This window comes from Mytilus trossulus, chromosome 10 (assembly GCF_036588685.1).
Source record: "Mytilus trossulus isolate FHL-02 chromosome 10, PNRI_Mtr1.1.1.hap1, whole genome shotgun sequence".
NCBI lineage: Eukaryota > Metazoa > Mollusca > Bivalvia > Mytilida > Mytilidae > Mytilus > Mytilus trossulus.
This window is the reverse complement of record NC_086382.1, coordinates 46848687-46865441: the sequence shown is the minus strand read 5'-3', so window position 1 is coordinate 46865441 and position 16755 is coordinate 46848687. Positions and strand designations below refer to the sequence as shown.

The 16755-nt window shown below is 31.1% G+C and overlaps 1 protein-coding gene across 18 annotated transcripts in view; it reads left to right on the top strand.

Annotated features, from left to right (window-relative positions):
• LOC134687489 (transcription initiation protein SPT3 homolog) overlaps window positions 1-16755 on the top strand; it is a 67235-nt gene that overhangs the window by 42898 nt on the left and 7582 nt on the right. For 16 of the 18 annotated variants that reach the window (XM_063547828.1, XM_063547841.1, XM_063547829.1 and 13 more), the window contains 8 exons: window positions 2528-2612; window positions 5556-5642; window positions 6289-6385; window positions 10188-10256; window positions 12176-12240; window positions 12992-13067; window positions 15490-15611; window positions 16236-16409. In XM_063547828.1, coding sequence (XP_063403898.1) covers window positions 2528-2612; window positions 5556-5642; window positions 6289-6385; window positions 10188-10256; window positions 12176-12240; window positions 12992-13067; window positions 15490-15611; window positions 16236-16409 — 775 coding nt within the window. The remainder of the gene's footprint in view (window positions 1-2527; window positions 2613-5555; window positions 5643-6288; window positions 6386-10187; window positions 10257-12175; window positions 12241-12991; window positions 13068-15489; window positions 15612-16235; window positions 16410-16755) is intronic. The other 2 variants (XM_063547842.1, XM_063547847.1) reach the window with 1 other exon arrangement.

Genomic DNA, 16755 nt, shown 5'->3' with positions numbered 1-16755 from the left:
TTAAGTACAATTGCACTGGTTTGATTTACGCAGTATTTAATTCTATATCACATTGATTTGCTTGAAGCAGATTTCAGTATTTTATTTCATTAAGTTACTTGTCTGTTTTATTGCTCTGAAATACATTGTCATAATTTGTCTGAAAACTAGAACAGTATAATAAATAGAAAAAAATCAAAAATTGTGCCTACATTTAAGATTAGTTGTTAATTTAAGTGTGGTATTTGTCTGTATTAACTGTCAGTTTAAGGTTAAAAAGATTAGTAGAATTGTGTTTCATTGTGTTTAAAGGTCATCTCAGAAACTATTCAGGCAATGTTAAAAGGAAATGTATCCATGTTTCATCAAAATGCTGTATTATATATGTCATGATGGTACCTTTTGATGTTTGCTAAATAGGGATAATATTTCAAAGAAGACCCCATGATGCTAATGGACACTTTGTGCATGCGCTACGAATATAAAGAGCTATATAAAATGACAAATAAACCTACATGTTCTCCTTTATTTAGAAAAAAAAATCAAAAGTCAATTTTACCAGTCTCCTATTTCTGAATTAACATTTCTCTATTGCCAACCACAGGTATAGAGGCATTTTAATAATATATTCCTACTCTGAAAGACAAACATTATTCTTCATTTTACTTCCTTTAGGATTGTACAATATAGAATTTATACAGATCTTGTATGTCATGAGGGCGGAGAATCAAGCCATTTTTAAAGGGGGGGTTCCAACCCAGGACAAAGCTGGTTTTACAGCTATATGAGCCCATTCAAATGCATTGATCGTTAAAAAAATTGGGTTCCAACCCTGGAACCCCCCTGGATCCGCTACTGGGTATTTTGTGATAATTCTGAGTCAAAATGTTTATATTGATTACAGTATACCAGAAAGTTGAGCATATTAATGTTATTCAACAATGCTGTATTTATTTGCTAACAGATTGACCAATTACATGTACTTATACATGGCCTTCTGAAACAAGTGACACAATATACCACACTATTAACTTTCCCACACTGAATCCATCCTACCTCAACTATAGAGTACAATTTTCAACTCCTCCGTAGTAATTACATTGGTTTTTGGGAAGATTTGTCTCCCTTGGTTTCATTAGTATACAGATATTTAATTATATATAAGAAAGATGTGAAGAAGAAAAGAAAAGACAGAGAAAAAGGAAAGAATTGAGAGAAAAGAGAACAAAAGAAATAAAAAAGAGCATACAAAAGCTCATATAAAATATTTTGGTATTTAAATATCTTAATGTCTGCACAGACAGAATATAATCCCCACCCCCTAAACAGAAAATATTATGAGTTACCTTTACTTCTCCACCTTATCTCTTTTGTAGGCCATTCATTCATTATCCAAAATAAGAAGACGAGATGTAAATGAAACATCATTTTGCAATAAGTGGCTTTATTGAGAAATAATGTCAAAGAGACAACAATCCGACCTAAGAAAAAAAAAGCCAAAGGCCATAAATGGGTCTTCACACAGCAATTAAAAATCAAGAAGCATTGAGTGGGCATCAGCTGGTCCCTAAACATAAATGTGCACTAGTTCTGTTAAAATGGATGTGATACTTAACTCCTCACTCAGAACATATAAATGAGCTAAAATTAAAACATATACAAGACTAAGAAAGAATAAACTGGCTCCTGACTTGGGACATGTGCTAAAATGTGGGATGGATTAAACATGTTTTGTTTAATCTCAACTACCTCTTCCAAGTTCTCATGTCAGCAAGAGGTTCATATTAAACCATTGAAAAGGTCATTTGCAATGTATTGTAATTTATATTTTCCTTATTTCTTAAATTACAAATGTCAATTCATTTTGAGATTAAAAAAAAAAAATGTCACAACAATTTTATTTCTAGGATTTTATTTGACAATTATTTGTCTTCATTAATTCTTAATAGGAATATAACACTGTGTAACCAACATGCCAAATAAATAAAAATCACCCCATAAATGTGGCATTGGAGTATCATATGATCTAATAAAAAAGGAATTGTATTTCATTGGCATTGAACTTTTCCTTGCAACTTTTTTAGGTGTTAGATTTTAGTTTGAAATGAGTTGAAAAAGAGAAACTCATTTGTTAAGAGAGTGCTTTAATTTTTTTATTATTATCAAATTAGAAAAAAAAAACCAGAAAAAAACAAAACAAACATATTAGCCGTATTCAAATTTTATAGTATCTTAATTCACAACTATTTTCGCTGAAAAATATATGTTGAACAGAACTATAGAATTGAATTTTATCCCTTGCTTGCTAAGTTTTATCTAATTTAAGAAGTTTAAAAGCATAATTAAACTTTCAAATTGCATCATTACTTATAATAAACAAAAGGTCAATATTTGCCACAGGACGTTAAGCAAACAACAATCAATCAATCAATCAATCAAAAGGTCAATATCATCCTGAATATGATAAAATATTTGCCATGGGACATTAAGCAAACTACAATCAACCATGTTACTTGTAATGAATGGTATTTATTTTGTCTGTTTCTAGGTATGGGTTTGGAGACTGTAGGAAGCCATTGTATGATACAGCAGTCCTGGTTGAGGAGATTGTTAAACAACAGATGATTTCTTTGGTAATTTACCCAGGTTTCCCTGAAAATTCTTCCTCAATGAATGACTTTCCTGACCTGTTGATTATTTTTATTAATCAACTTTTTTAGTATATAAGTTCTTCATTGGTCATAATTTGTTTATGACATCAAAATATATTGCTTTCCTCTGAAATTCCTATTTTGACGTCATGAAAAAATGTAACATAATGCTTGATGGCGTCCTGTAGAAAGAACATCTTTTTGCAGGTTGTTCGAAAAGAAGGATGAAGATTGTTGCATTATCGTCTAAAGTGAATCATTAGAGAAATAGATTCCACCACCAGATCTTATGCAATACAATATTTATCTGCTCTCAACAGTTAGATATTGAATATTTAAAACTCAGCCAGCCTCATGTTTTAAGTTTGAAAAATTAAGTGTCTCGAGTGGATAAATATTGTAACATACTTGATGCAGTGTTAGAATCTATATCTTTCCAACCTAGAAATGTCTGCTTTCGTGTAAATGCATTGATCTATCATTGATGTTCAAGTTCATGTATGAACACTTTCATTTCCAAGATTTTACTCTTTTTTTTTTACATTTTACTTATCCTCCATATTGAAGACATTATGATAAGAGCCATTTATGTAAGCCAAAATTTGAAAATTAAAAGAATTGAAATTTCTTTAAAAAGTACGGTCATAATTTTTATACTTTTCGTCGTATATTGCTATCACGTTGGCGTCGTCGTAGTTGTCGTTGTCCGAATTCTTTCAGTTTTTGCACTCTAACTTAAGTAAAAGTGAATAGAAATCTATGAAATTTTAACACAAGGTTTATGACTACGAAAGGAAGGTTGGGATTGATTTTGGGAGTTTTGGTCCAAACATTTTAGGAATTATAAGGCCAAAAAGGGCCCAAATAAGCATTTTCTTGGTTTTCGCACCACAACTTTAGTTTAAGTTAATTGAAATCTATGAAATTTTGACACAAGGTTTATGACCACAAAAAAAAAGGTTAGGATTGATTTTGGGAGTTTTGGTTCCAACAGTTTAGGAATTAGGGGCCAAAAAAGGGCCCAAATAAGCATTATTCTTGGTTTTCGCACAATAACTTTAGTTTAAGTAAATAGAAATCAATGAAATTAAGACACAATGTTTATGACCATAAAAGGAAGGTTGGTATTGATTTTGGGAGTTTTGGTCAGTATTGTGCAATAGCAAGTGTTTTCAATTGCACAGTCTTGTGCAATAGCAAGAAATATCTAATTGCACAATATTGTGCAATAGCAAGAAATTTCAATTGGAGTTATCTTTCTTTGTCCAGAATAGTAGTTGAATCAACCTAAATCAATGTTTTATACAATATACAATGTATATTCACTTTTACTACCAACTGATAAAATAAAAAAAAAATCAATTTTTCTCATTTGAAATTTCATAAATAAAAAGAAAATTTTTCAAACATTTTTTTGAGAGGATTAATATTCAACAGCATAGTGAATTGCTCAAAGGCAAAACAAAAATTTTAAGTTCATTAGACCACATCCATTCTGTGTCAGAAACCTATGCTGTGTCAACTTTTTAATCACAATCCAAATTTAGAGCTGAATCCAGCTTGAATGTTGTGTCCATACTTGCTCCAACCATTCAGAGTTCAACCTCTGCGGTCGTATAAAGCTGCGCCCTGCGGAGCATCTGGTTGTCAGATATATAGGACAAAGAATCTGATCTATAATTCCTGTTACTTCTTTTAGATTCCTACATATTGATGAATTTGTGGTTGTGTACATCCCTTTTCCTTGCATAAATGTGGGTAGTTGTTTCATTGTCAGTCCTACCCCATTTCTTTACCTTATAAAGAGAAAAGAAAATGCACATTATTTGAAACGTAATAAGACTAAGGATCAAAATGTACTATTACTAATACATTTGTACCCATATAAGCTAACAAGTTACAAATGTTGGTTAAAAACTAATGATTTATCAAATGCTCTACCCATAATAATAATTGAATCAGTGCTTCAACATATTTTGAAAACATTTGTAAACACATAAGATAGTAAATTCTACAAGAAACATGAAAAACAAGGCAATTAAGATTAGGACACAAGGCTTTAAGCTTAATTTGAATAATTTGTAGCTGATAATGTTATGTTTTCCAAGTATCTGAAAATTGATAGTTGATAGATATAATTATATTTTTTTTTTCAAATTCATAGCGTCAAAAAGTTATTTTGTTGTCCTCCCTTCTTTAATAAATATTCCTGAGGGGTTATGAAATTGAAAACAATTTGGCTACTTTTAGTGTTAAAGTACAACAATTAAAGAAGTAAGATTTGTAATCAGTGTACTCTTGTTAGGAGAAATCTCTGACCACTGACATTCACAGTCCTAAATCCTGAAACTAATGAGTATTATTGACATTATAACAAGGATCATGTTATTCTCATTAATATTTTTTCAACATTCAAGGTTCTCCAATCTAGATGACAGTCTCACTGTAAAATTACCAAATAAGTCCAATCTTTATAAAGAATTATTGTTGAACAATCAATAGAAAGAGATAATCAGACAAATCCCTTTGTATTCTAGCTATGAAATTGTAGCTCTTTATAGGTCCTTATATTATCTTTTGACTATTTGCGGACTATGATAAATGGTAAATTGTGGAGTATGGTACAAAATGAACAATTGAACTGCACAGATAGAGATCCTATCCTCATATTAGAGGGTCTCATTGGGGGGTTCCGATCCCGGATCCCGCTTACTGTTTTGTCAGATTCCCGTTTCCCACTTACACTATGTACGAAGCAATTCTCATTTATTTTGTCATTTCCCGGATCCCGCAAGACCTCATTTCCCGTTTTCACGCGTCACGCTTACAAAAAATCGGCAATCCTGCATCACGCTTATACCCCAATGAGACCCACATATTATAAATGATGTACAGAGATCACTGACAGATATATTGTATTTACAGTTGTATCAAGCAATGGATGTGGCCATCATGAGGAATGCCAGATTTATAGGATTAGAAGAGTTCTTGTTTTTATTAAGGAAAGATAAAGTATTAACCTGTGTTTTGTATATTACATGTATTAGTTTATAAACAATTGAATTGTACTAAAAGAGAGGTGAATTCTACCAAATACAAACTGACAAGTCCATGACAAAAAAAATAATTAATAAAACAAATAAGACGAAAGACAACGGTACACAAAACACAACATAGAAAACTCCAGACTGATCGAGCTATGTGAATCCCTTAAAAACCAAGGTTGATCTCAGGTGCTTTTGAAGGGTCAAAGAAGTGGTTGAAAAATTAACACAATTGTGAGAAGCCAGATTTGAGGATGATTTCAGGAATTGGAACATAAAAATAATGTTATTAGAATGTAAAATACATGTACCTGATTTCCTGAAAATTAGAATAAGATAATATGCAAATGTCAATGAGACAACAACACCAACAACCCATAATCACATGACAACCAAAATGGTCAGTAAACCTAATTTAAAGATCTTAGTTTTATCAGAGTACTTTGTTTAAATTATGAAACATATTGCCTTTCTAACAATAAAATACTGGGTTTGCTTCTGAAAATTATAGCATGTCTTTTATCTTAGTTTAAAATATCCAGATTTTGGATTTGGACAGATATAAATATGTTGCATTGAAATTGGAAAGATTTGAGTTTTTGTATGCATTACAGATAAAACTGAAAAGATTTCTTCAGTATATGGGACTGAAAGATCTAAAAGCCATAGCATTGAAAGGTGGAGAAGAAGAAGAAAGTCCAGAAACCCCAGGTATGGATAAATATTGTAATAAAGCTGTAATATCTCCAGTTTCACAAGTACCAAGATGACTTTATACTTGTGAAACAGAAAACTGCACTCAGAGCAAAAGGAAGAATAAGTACAGGCACATCTTGATTGAAGAAAGAGAAATTGTTGCAGGACGTATGGTGGCCTATATTTGTTAATTTCTGTGTCATTTGGTCTCTGGTGAAGAGTTGTCTCATTGGCAATCATACCACATCTTATTTTTAATATTGTAAAATGAAAATATTCTACCTTGATAACTAAGAGAAATTCTATAGACAAATATGCAAAAAAATCAAAATGACAGTGAAGATCATGTTCCTACTTACTGTGGATTCATTAATATTCGTTGGATACCAATTTTCGTGGATTTCGTGGGTACTGGGGAACCACTAATTTAAATATCCAAGAACATGTAATTTTTTCTCAAACCATGAAAATTGGTATCAACGAAAATAAATGAATCCACAGTAGATAAGAATGACAAGCAAAACTATTAATATTGTTGTAACATGTATAACCATGTTTTAGGAGAAATTTGAACTGTTGTGTTCATGTTTTTGTTTTTTATACACTCTTAATTTTTAAGAAAAAATAAAAAAAAAATGTCATTGGAATTAATTGTTAGTATTTGAAATAGTTACAGTTATACAGCTGAAATCTAAAATTTTGTGTATTATGAACTAGAAAGAATTATAAAAACAACCTGATTTCATTTCTGATAAAAATGTTCTTGGAAGTTAAAACAATATTTAGATCATATAAATATTTATTACTAGAAATTTGAGAATGCTATGGCATATCATTTAACAGCTGTATCCTGTTACTTTGAATTAATAATTCATATTAAATTGTTGTTACTGCTGTCTGAAATTTAAAACTCTTGATGCAGTTCTGAAAATAATATTTAGTTTTAAAATACATACAGAAAAATTAAGCTGCATGATTGACTGTTTCAGTCATGTGGGATATAATTGAAAGTTCCTATATTTTACATATTATAATTTAGATAGAATTATGAAATGAACTATACTGAATTAGTTAAAAGTTAAGCTTTTTTATGCTCCTTCTGTATGCGACAGAGGCATAAATTTTACCCCTGATTGTCTGTCCTTTCTGTCTACATCTTTCTGTCTTTCTGGTTGTCCTGTTTTGGATTCAAACCTTGAGCAAGACACAAACGTTTATCAAAAGACACATTCCTCTTTTATTTCCAAGAGTTATGCCCCATGAAAATATAGATTTTATCAGAAATTGCATTGCACTTGTTCTCAAATTTTCAGTTTGCCAAGATATTAATAAAAATGTTGAAGAACCAAAAAAAAATGAATGGAACCAAACTTGTCCAAAATCATTTTATGAGTGTAAATTCTAAAAAGAAGTTTCAAAACTTCCTATGTTGATCCCATGAACCTTATAGAATTATTACAAAAGGTTGGTGTTGAATTAAAAACAGTCAATACAAAATTTAATGAAAATTATGAATGAAAATGACAAAAAAAAACCAACATCATAGCTATACATAGTTGCATGGTATCTTTTAAGAAAATCATACATTTTGCTATTAGGTATTAATTGGATTCTGGCAAAAAAGGTTGCAGAAAGCTGACATAGGCAAACTCAAACATTGTCAGGCTTGTACCTATCTGAAAGCATATTTCAGAACTCTGTTAAGTTTTATAAAAATTTGTAAGGGTTCCGCGGAACCCAGTGTCTCGCCTACTGCTGTAAATCGCAGGCTCAACAAAAACGAGGAAAAAAAATCAATAAAAATATTCCTCTTGATACAATCTTTTGATTGTAAGAAGCTACTGTCCAAGTTTGGTAAAAATCCAGCATAGTTTATGAATCTAATACATGCTTTAAAAACTTTAACTGCAGACTTTACAGGTATGTATGTTAACTGAAAGAAAATCTAAGTCCATTTAAAAAGTAAAATACGGAAAAAGTGCATTTTTTTTTTCTTTCAAAATTTACTTCTGGATACTATCTTATGATCATAAATAAGCTTCTGTCCAATTTCGGTACAAACCCAGGATAGTTTAAGAAAATTATTAAAATTTTAAAAACTTTAACCACAGAGTGAATATAATGTTTCCCCGCAGAAAAACTAAGTCCATTAAAAAGTAAAATATGGAAAAAATGGATTTATTTTTTTACAAAATTTACTTCTGGATACTATCTTATGATCATAAACAAGCTTCTGTCCAAGTTTGGTACAAACCCAGAATAGTTTAAGAAAGTTATTAAAATTTTAAAAACTTTAACCACAGAGTGAATGTAATGTTTCCCCGCAGAAAAACTAAGTCCATTTACAAGTAAAATATGGAAAAAATGGAATTTTATTTTTACAAAATTTACTTCTGGATACTATCTAATGATCATAAACAAGCTTCTGTCCAAGTTTGGTAGAAATCCAGTAGTTTAAGAAAGTTATTAAAATTTCAAAAACTTTAACCACAGAGTGAATATTTGTTGACGCCGCCGACGACACCGCCGCCGATGGAATGTAGGATCGCTTAGTCTCGCTTTTTCGACTAAAGTCGAAGGCTCGACAAAAATGATTCTCTTAGGGTTGTTGCCCGTTATATATTTAAATGTCAAGATGTTTCTGTTATCACACTAAATGGATGGACTGCTTGCATAATAAATTTCATTCTTAATTAATTTCATTCTTTTCAAATAGGAGTGTTTCAGTTTGTCAAAACTTAAAGTTGACCATACTTAGTAACCTTGACTGTGATTTTTCTGCTTTAACAGTTGTTCGGTAAAATCTTCGTACAGTTGAACAGTTTGATTACATGAAACCAATGATTATTGGACATTATTTTCAATAAACAACAATATATATAGATGGAGAAAACACTTACAATCAAATCGCTGTAAAATACCAGTATATAGAGAAAAAAAAATAGTTGACCTGATTATTACATTCTGTTTGTATTTCCAGGAAATCCATGGTATGAAAATTTCTTTATTATTAGGTCCCAAGACATGTTATATAGAACGATAATAGAATCATGATAACAATTGTACATCTCCTTATGATTCTACTATGGCAGATTCAATTAGTTTAAGATCGAAATAAAAAAATGTTTACCGTTTTTTATCAGATTTACCAAGAATTGTGTAATTTTATTGAATGTTTATCAGTCATTTAGTGTTATACAAGTCTTATGTGAATTGTTATAAGTACTTCAAGGTGATCACAGAATCTTAATTTCTTTACCGATTTCATAGAAAAGGGTAAGGTTCTAGGAAACTTAGATAACCATGCAGAGTTAGCGACCTTCAATCATTTTCTAGGTCGTTAAACACCCCCATAATAAAAAAATTCTAAGAAAGATATTTTTTATAGAAATTTCTAAGACACACTTTTATTAAATTCAAGAAATTACCTCAGTTCCTTTGGTAAAATTTTATCAAGTGTTATAGTCTTTAGCTAGGTATTATGAATGAAAGTTGAATTTGTTGGTAAAGTTGCAAATGAGGAATTCTTAGAAAATTGTTCTCAAAGTGTTATTCTGCAGGTTGGTTTTGAAAAATGCATCACTTGGTTATTTTTTACCCCTTTTTTATCTCATATTGTGTTTTATGCTGTAATCTTGGAAAACCTGTAATTGCATTAGGCATTAGTCCAAATTATGTTTTTGTTAAGCTTATGATTACAGCATGGTTCATTTAATTCATACCTCATCTTTGTGTCTGAACCTGAAGGTGGTACATGTACAAACTACAAAGATTCAAAAAAGTTCTTGCCCTCATATAATTTTATATTTTGTTACAGACAAGCCTCCGTCTGCTAAGAAGAGAAGTAGAATGTGTCATGATTTCTTATCATCAATAGACCAGACAGGTAGGTTTTCATTATCAGGTTTCATTGCCAAAATTTGTATTGTAAATATATTGAAATTTATCATGTTATTCCCTTGGGGGAAAAGTTTCTCAGGGCACATATGTGTTTGTGCCTGCATAACAAAACATGTAGACTGAGTCACACCTTTTTCAAATTGTTTCAAGCCATAAGGGAAAATTAAACTCAATCATAAATTAATCATTATAAGGCGACCCAGGAATGGTACAAGTAGATTTCTTTAATCTTAAAGAACATATTCTCCTGATACAAGATGAGCAGCTTTTCAATATAGTGACAAGAATATGATCAACAGAAAGTACCAGTTTTGCTACAGAAGCTCCCTTCTTATAAAACAATTAAGATGATGCAAAGCAGTGTAAGAACGAATCCTGGGGAATAACAACTCCATAAGGAGCAAGGCTGGTTGTGTCGACAGGTTACAAGTAGGGGTAATGATAATATAGGTCTTAAATCTATATTACCCAGTTAAAAATCATATGTTAATACAGATGATAAAGCTAGGTTCTAAAAGGGTTATACTTGTCTCTGAATCACTAATAATTATATCTTTTCTATTCCACATGTTAAGTTGTAACTTATAACCAAAGACTTTAGAATATTGCATGAGAAAAGGAAGGGATTGGTTCATTCGTATTTAAGGGAATATTATTGATTAAATTTAGTTTTCATAGTCCAGGTTAATTTGAACAAGATATTAGGTTCTATTTATAAGTACTGTCAGAATGTTTGATATTAGAATTAGGAGATGTTATATGAGACAACTATCCACCAAAGTTCAGATAAAGTGGATATAAGCATTTATAGGCAAGTTGAACTTCAACTTGCCTATAAATGCTTAGCCGCAACTATACAGCCTTCAAGATTTTTTACTTAGTCATCGTTGTATTCATATAGAGAGAAAAAAATGTTTGCATTTTTTCACTGATTAAAATCCTTTTAAAACTTTTGAAGCATGTACTGAAATGAGACTTTATTATGATATGGATTTTTAATTTCGTATTTTTGATGATTATTATCTGTAGCAATCAATAAAAAGCAATGTAGTATTTTATAGGTTGATACACTCTGTGCCGTTGTAAAACATGGGTGTCACTATTTGTTGATATAATTTTATCATTTTAAATTGACAATGGCATAATTGTTTTTAATTTTACACTTCTTAAAGGTCGCCCTTCCCAGAAATGAGAATCTGCAATAAAACTATATCTCCTGAGTTCTAAGGATTCTAGAAGGGGTTAATTTTAAGGAATAACCACAGCTAATAACACTAGTATATTCATAATACATTTACACCATCCCATCTACTATAGATGAAATGTCACAAAATATTACAATACCTTATAAACAGACACAAAAACTTAATGGACTGAGAGCTATCAATAATATATATCTGTAATTTCAAATAGTTTTAGATTTAGATTTTTTAGCATTGTTTATTGGATGTAAAAGAATATATGAGCCATATATGTTTGAACAAACTAGTTTCCTAATTGTCATGAGGATTTTTTCAATTTTAAAAATAGAATATACATTTGTGATTATTCTTAATGTATTGATCAAATGATAACTTTTAAAGACTGACTTTAAATTTGTCAAAATATAAGATCTTCGAGAAAACTTGTCAATGAGAGGACCTGACCTATTATCTGACAGAATTAGGCCTTGAACTGATGACCTTTTAAGAAATTTGTACTGATGCATTTAATTTTTGTTATGTTTGCTGATATAAAGCATAGCCATCTTTGTATTATGAGTACACATTTTTGGAAGAAGTATTTCACAACTTGAATTCTTGTTTCAATGATCGTATAGTATTGCTCTTATAAATTTTTCTATGGCATACCAAGAAAACTTGTTTATAGGCATGTATATTTCAAATAATCTTGGTGTATTTTTAGGAGAACTGATCAGCTTGTTCGAAGATATTGATGAAAAAGATGAAATAAAACATGAAAGATTGCTGGTATGTTACTGTTACATCAAGTATTTACAAATTTTCAAAGGATTGATTGAATTGATGTTTCTTGACTTAGAATTTAATTTGGCACAACCAAATATGTATAGAATAATAGGTAGTTGAGTTTTTGAGACTGACTATATCATGTGGAATATCTAGACGAGCCCGTTAGGGCAAGTTAAGATATTCAACATGATATAGTCAGTATCAAAAACGGAAACTACCTATTATTCTGTTTATTGATAATGATGACGCCAAGCAATGTAATGACGTCACGCAATGTATTGCCTAATATTTTCAGTGATACAGCCAGTACATTGATATTGAAAATATTAGGCAGTAAGATCAAAGGGAAACTATATGAATTACCGATAAACACAATTCTTATATAACAACCAAACACAGATCAAGTTGGAATTATAGGCATAACTTTCACTGTTTTAATGTTACTGCCTGTTACAATTTGCTGTTTTAAACACCCAACATATAAAAACAAATGTCATTACATTTCAAAGAAAACAAAAGGTCAATAGTCTGGAGTAAGTACATTAACTCCTGCATATTTTCATGGGGGGACTGCATCCTTGTCCATTGGACAAATTCGTCTTTTATTTGTATTTACTCTTTCATTGATTCTGCTTTATTGCATTTCACCGGGTGTTGGTCACTGTCAGGTTATGGACATTTTATGTCATACTGACACATGTAAAATTAGGATCTTCAATATTATTCTGCATATCATAAATGTCTTTTATAGAGAGCCGAATTAAGAACAAGAGGAATGGATCAGAAGCAATATATGGAATACTTTGAAGCTAGACAGGCCAGCTTTAGTATGTAAAATATGTACATTGTTGGACATGTACTTTCTGCAAGTCTAAGTGTTATAGAATTATCATTCAAATTAATCAATTGTCAGTTGTATTACCTCTTTGTTAGGCAAATTGATGTAACAATCTAGAGCAAATAGGTTAAAGGTTATAATTTATATAGTTCCAGGATGAGAGGACAGTGATAGGATGTCTTGTATCGCAAACTGTTTCAAAATTGATCTATATGATCTTTTGATACAAAAAAAAACAAAAAAACAACTCCACTTCTGTATGCATATCATAGAGTTAACAAAGGCAAGCATTTTCTCATCACTTGTTTTATCAATTAATTTGAAAACTGTTATAAATAGAGAAATCTGAGTAGGGTAAACAAATTTTAAAATGATGAGCTCTACCAATTGTCTTAATATGTCAAAACTATCAGACAACTTCTTAAAGGAGTGATTTTCCTTAAATGACCAACTATACTATATGTTTTTGTTCATTTTTGCTTTTTATCCTGAAACTATAATAGATAGAGAGAAACTTTAAAATTGCAAAAAATGACCAGCATGGCAAGTTCTACAAATAGTCTACATGTTCCAAATTGTCATTCAACTTATCCTTATAGTTTAAGCCTTTTACTGTGATTTGACTGTTAGCGTTGCTCTCCACTAATTGCAACGCATTCAAAATTCATCATTTAAAAATTTCCTCAGATAGAGTATTTTTTAGAAGTGAAGAGAAAAGTGGTAACAAGTGCACTTGGCTTTCTTTTTTTTACATATATATATATTTAATGGGATTGGTCAGGCATGAAAATAGATATATATTAAATATTTTAGGGAAAGGATCATAACATTATAATTTCAAAATCATGACATTTTGTTGTAATATATCCAATTATCTATAATCGGTGTGTGTGGTAATGAGAAGGATTTTTAAAACTTAAGTATTATTTACGCCTATCATTGTTTTATTGCAAAAACCATAAACAGTCATGTCTACATTTTAATGCACCACCTACGGACATGCTGTTGTTCTGTCTGTGAATCAGTTATTTTTTTCCGTTTCTGTCTGTCCAGCTTCAGGTTCAAGTTTTTGAACAAGGTTGTATTTGATGAAGTTGAAGTCCAATCAACTTGAACCATAGTACACATATTCCATATCATATGGTATGAATTTTTTAATTGCCAAATTTGAGTTTTGATCCCAATTTCATAGTTTACTGAACCAGCGTTTAAAGTATGCAAATTGGCACAACTTTTCCGCAATTAGAATCCTACGCTTCCGCATTTTTGTAGTACTCTTTTCTGCATTTTATTAACGTTGATTTTGTTAAAGGTTGTTCACATTTCCGCATATGGGGTGATTTGGGTGACTGTTAAAAAGTATTCATGTTTAATCTGAATATAATCTACATGTTGAAGGAATTATGTAATGTCATTATAAAATACAAATCAGGAAAAAAATACTATAATAAAATAAAGTCTTATATATCATTATTACCATTTTTTTACAAGTGAAATACAGGTAAAAATGGAAAATGTGATATGTATTTATTTTTAAAAAAATAATGCACAAAAATGCGGAAACGTAAACCTGGATTTTTGCTAAAATTGCAGAAACAATCATGGACTAATACACCCTACTGAACACAGAAATGATAGTGCCAGTGGGGTATCTGTATACTTTGGACACATTATTATTTAATATGTATATATTTGCTTAAAGGTTGCATGTTGCTTCAGTTGTAATCAGAATTCATATAGTGATAACTTTTTTTTCTCAAATTATATTTTTCATTTTATGAGGATGAAAAAAGGTTAGTTAGTACCTATCCCCAATCTAGTTTAATGAATGAATATTGCATGTTTATTCCTCTTTTACAAGTTTTTTATCAACAAGAGCTTGTGTAGGCTGATAAACTAATGGTAAGTAAATGATGTTGCATGCTGTAATCAATTAAGCCCAGTAACTACAATTACAGACTAGGAAGGTGTTTATATAACTTTTAAGATGTTCGTAGTAAGAATCTTGACATTGCACTTTTATTCAAATAAATTTTTAGCCAATTTACTTATTGCGATCATGAAATTGGAGTAATAAGGTTGGAACAGGAAGCACAATGAACATCATACAAAACATGTAAAATTTTGAACTGTAAAATTCAGAAATTATTGCATGCATTTATTATTGTGATTTATTAAGAGTGGATGAAAAAGTGAGATTATTTTTTACGATTTTAGAAAAATTTGCATGAAGGTACAATGAATATGTATAAGATATACAAATGTGAGTTCTTCTTATCATGATACTCACTTATTGACATTAAAAAAAAACTTGCAATAAAATCTGAATTTTTAGTATATGATTGAAAGATGGTTGTTTAAATTATCTGACTGTTAACATCTGTTATCATATGTTCTTTCTCTCTTTTTAGACAGAAGATACAAAACTCAAAGATTTAAAGAATGGCTGTTGACTGGTATAAACTTAGAAGTCAAACCAAATCCACATGCATTAGAAGTCCTGTCATATTTCTCTTATGAAACTGTTGCGCAGGTGTGAATTTAATGTTACTAGACCTTTCTAGCTGCATGTGATAAAGGTCAGCGTCAGAAGTATAATCTCAATATGATAGTAACCCAACAACACAGAAAACCAAAGAATGCTTGCAGAATTCAATAATAGATTGGTGGAATGATTGGGTTTGATTTATTAAACATTTTTTTAGAGGCAGCTATTTCATACATTATTAAAAACCTCTAATTCTCCAAAAACAAATAATATCTGACATTAATTGAATCTAAGTTAAATGATAAGGCTTTTACATATTCATTACACACCTCTATTTCTTAAAAAAATTATTAATAGGCCTGCTTTACCTCTGTTTGTTCATACCTCAGTCCAATCATCTGTCAGTACGTCCTTCAGTCTGTGCGTCTCATGAATATCTTTCTCAGGAATTGCAATACATTGATTTCTGAAATTTGATTTATGGGTTAACATACGTCAGCAATACTGTTTGATGCATTTTCAGATTCATCACTCAACAACTTCCTATTAACAGATACACTGTTAAGATAACCCACTTGTGGCAGGGGTATCATAAGTGAGCAGTAGCTCTCAGTTACACTTGTTTTAACATTACTTGAATCCAACAAACAGAGTTTGATTATTTTACAGATTGTAGATTTAGCATTGTTGGTAAAACAGGACATGAGAGCATCATCTGGTGATCCATTGGTTAGAAATACACCAAATGTGTGTGTTAATCTGTATGATGTGTCTCCTGTTAGTGGACCAGCAGCCCCAGTGGTCCCCACAACACCTACACAAGGGGTCCTATCACCACCTGTGGTAAGTAAATCTGTATGACGTGTCTCCTGTTAGTGGACCAGCATCCCCTGAAGTCCCTACAACACCAACGCAAGGGGTCCTATCACCACCTGTGGTAAGAAAATCTGTATGACGTGTCTCCTGTTAGTGGACCAGCATCCCCTGTAGTCCCTTCAACACCAACGCAAGGGGTCCTATCACCACCTGTGGTAAGTAAATCTGTATGACCTGTCTCCTGTTAGTGGACCAGCATCCCCTGTAGTCCCCACTACACCTACACAAGGGGTCCTATCACCACCTGTGGTAAGTAAATATGTATGACCAGTCTCCTGTTAGTGGACCAGCACCCCCTGTAGTCCCTACAACA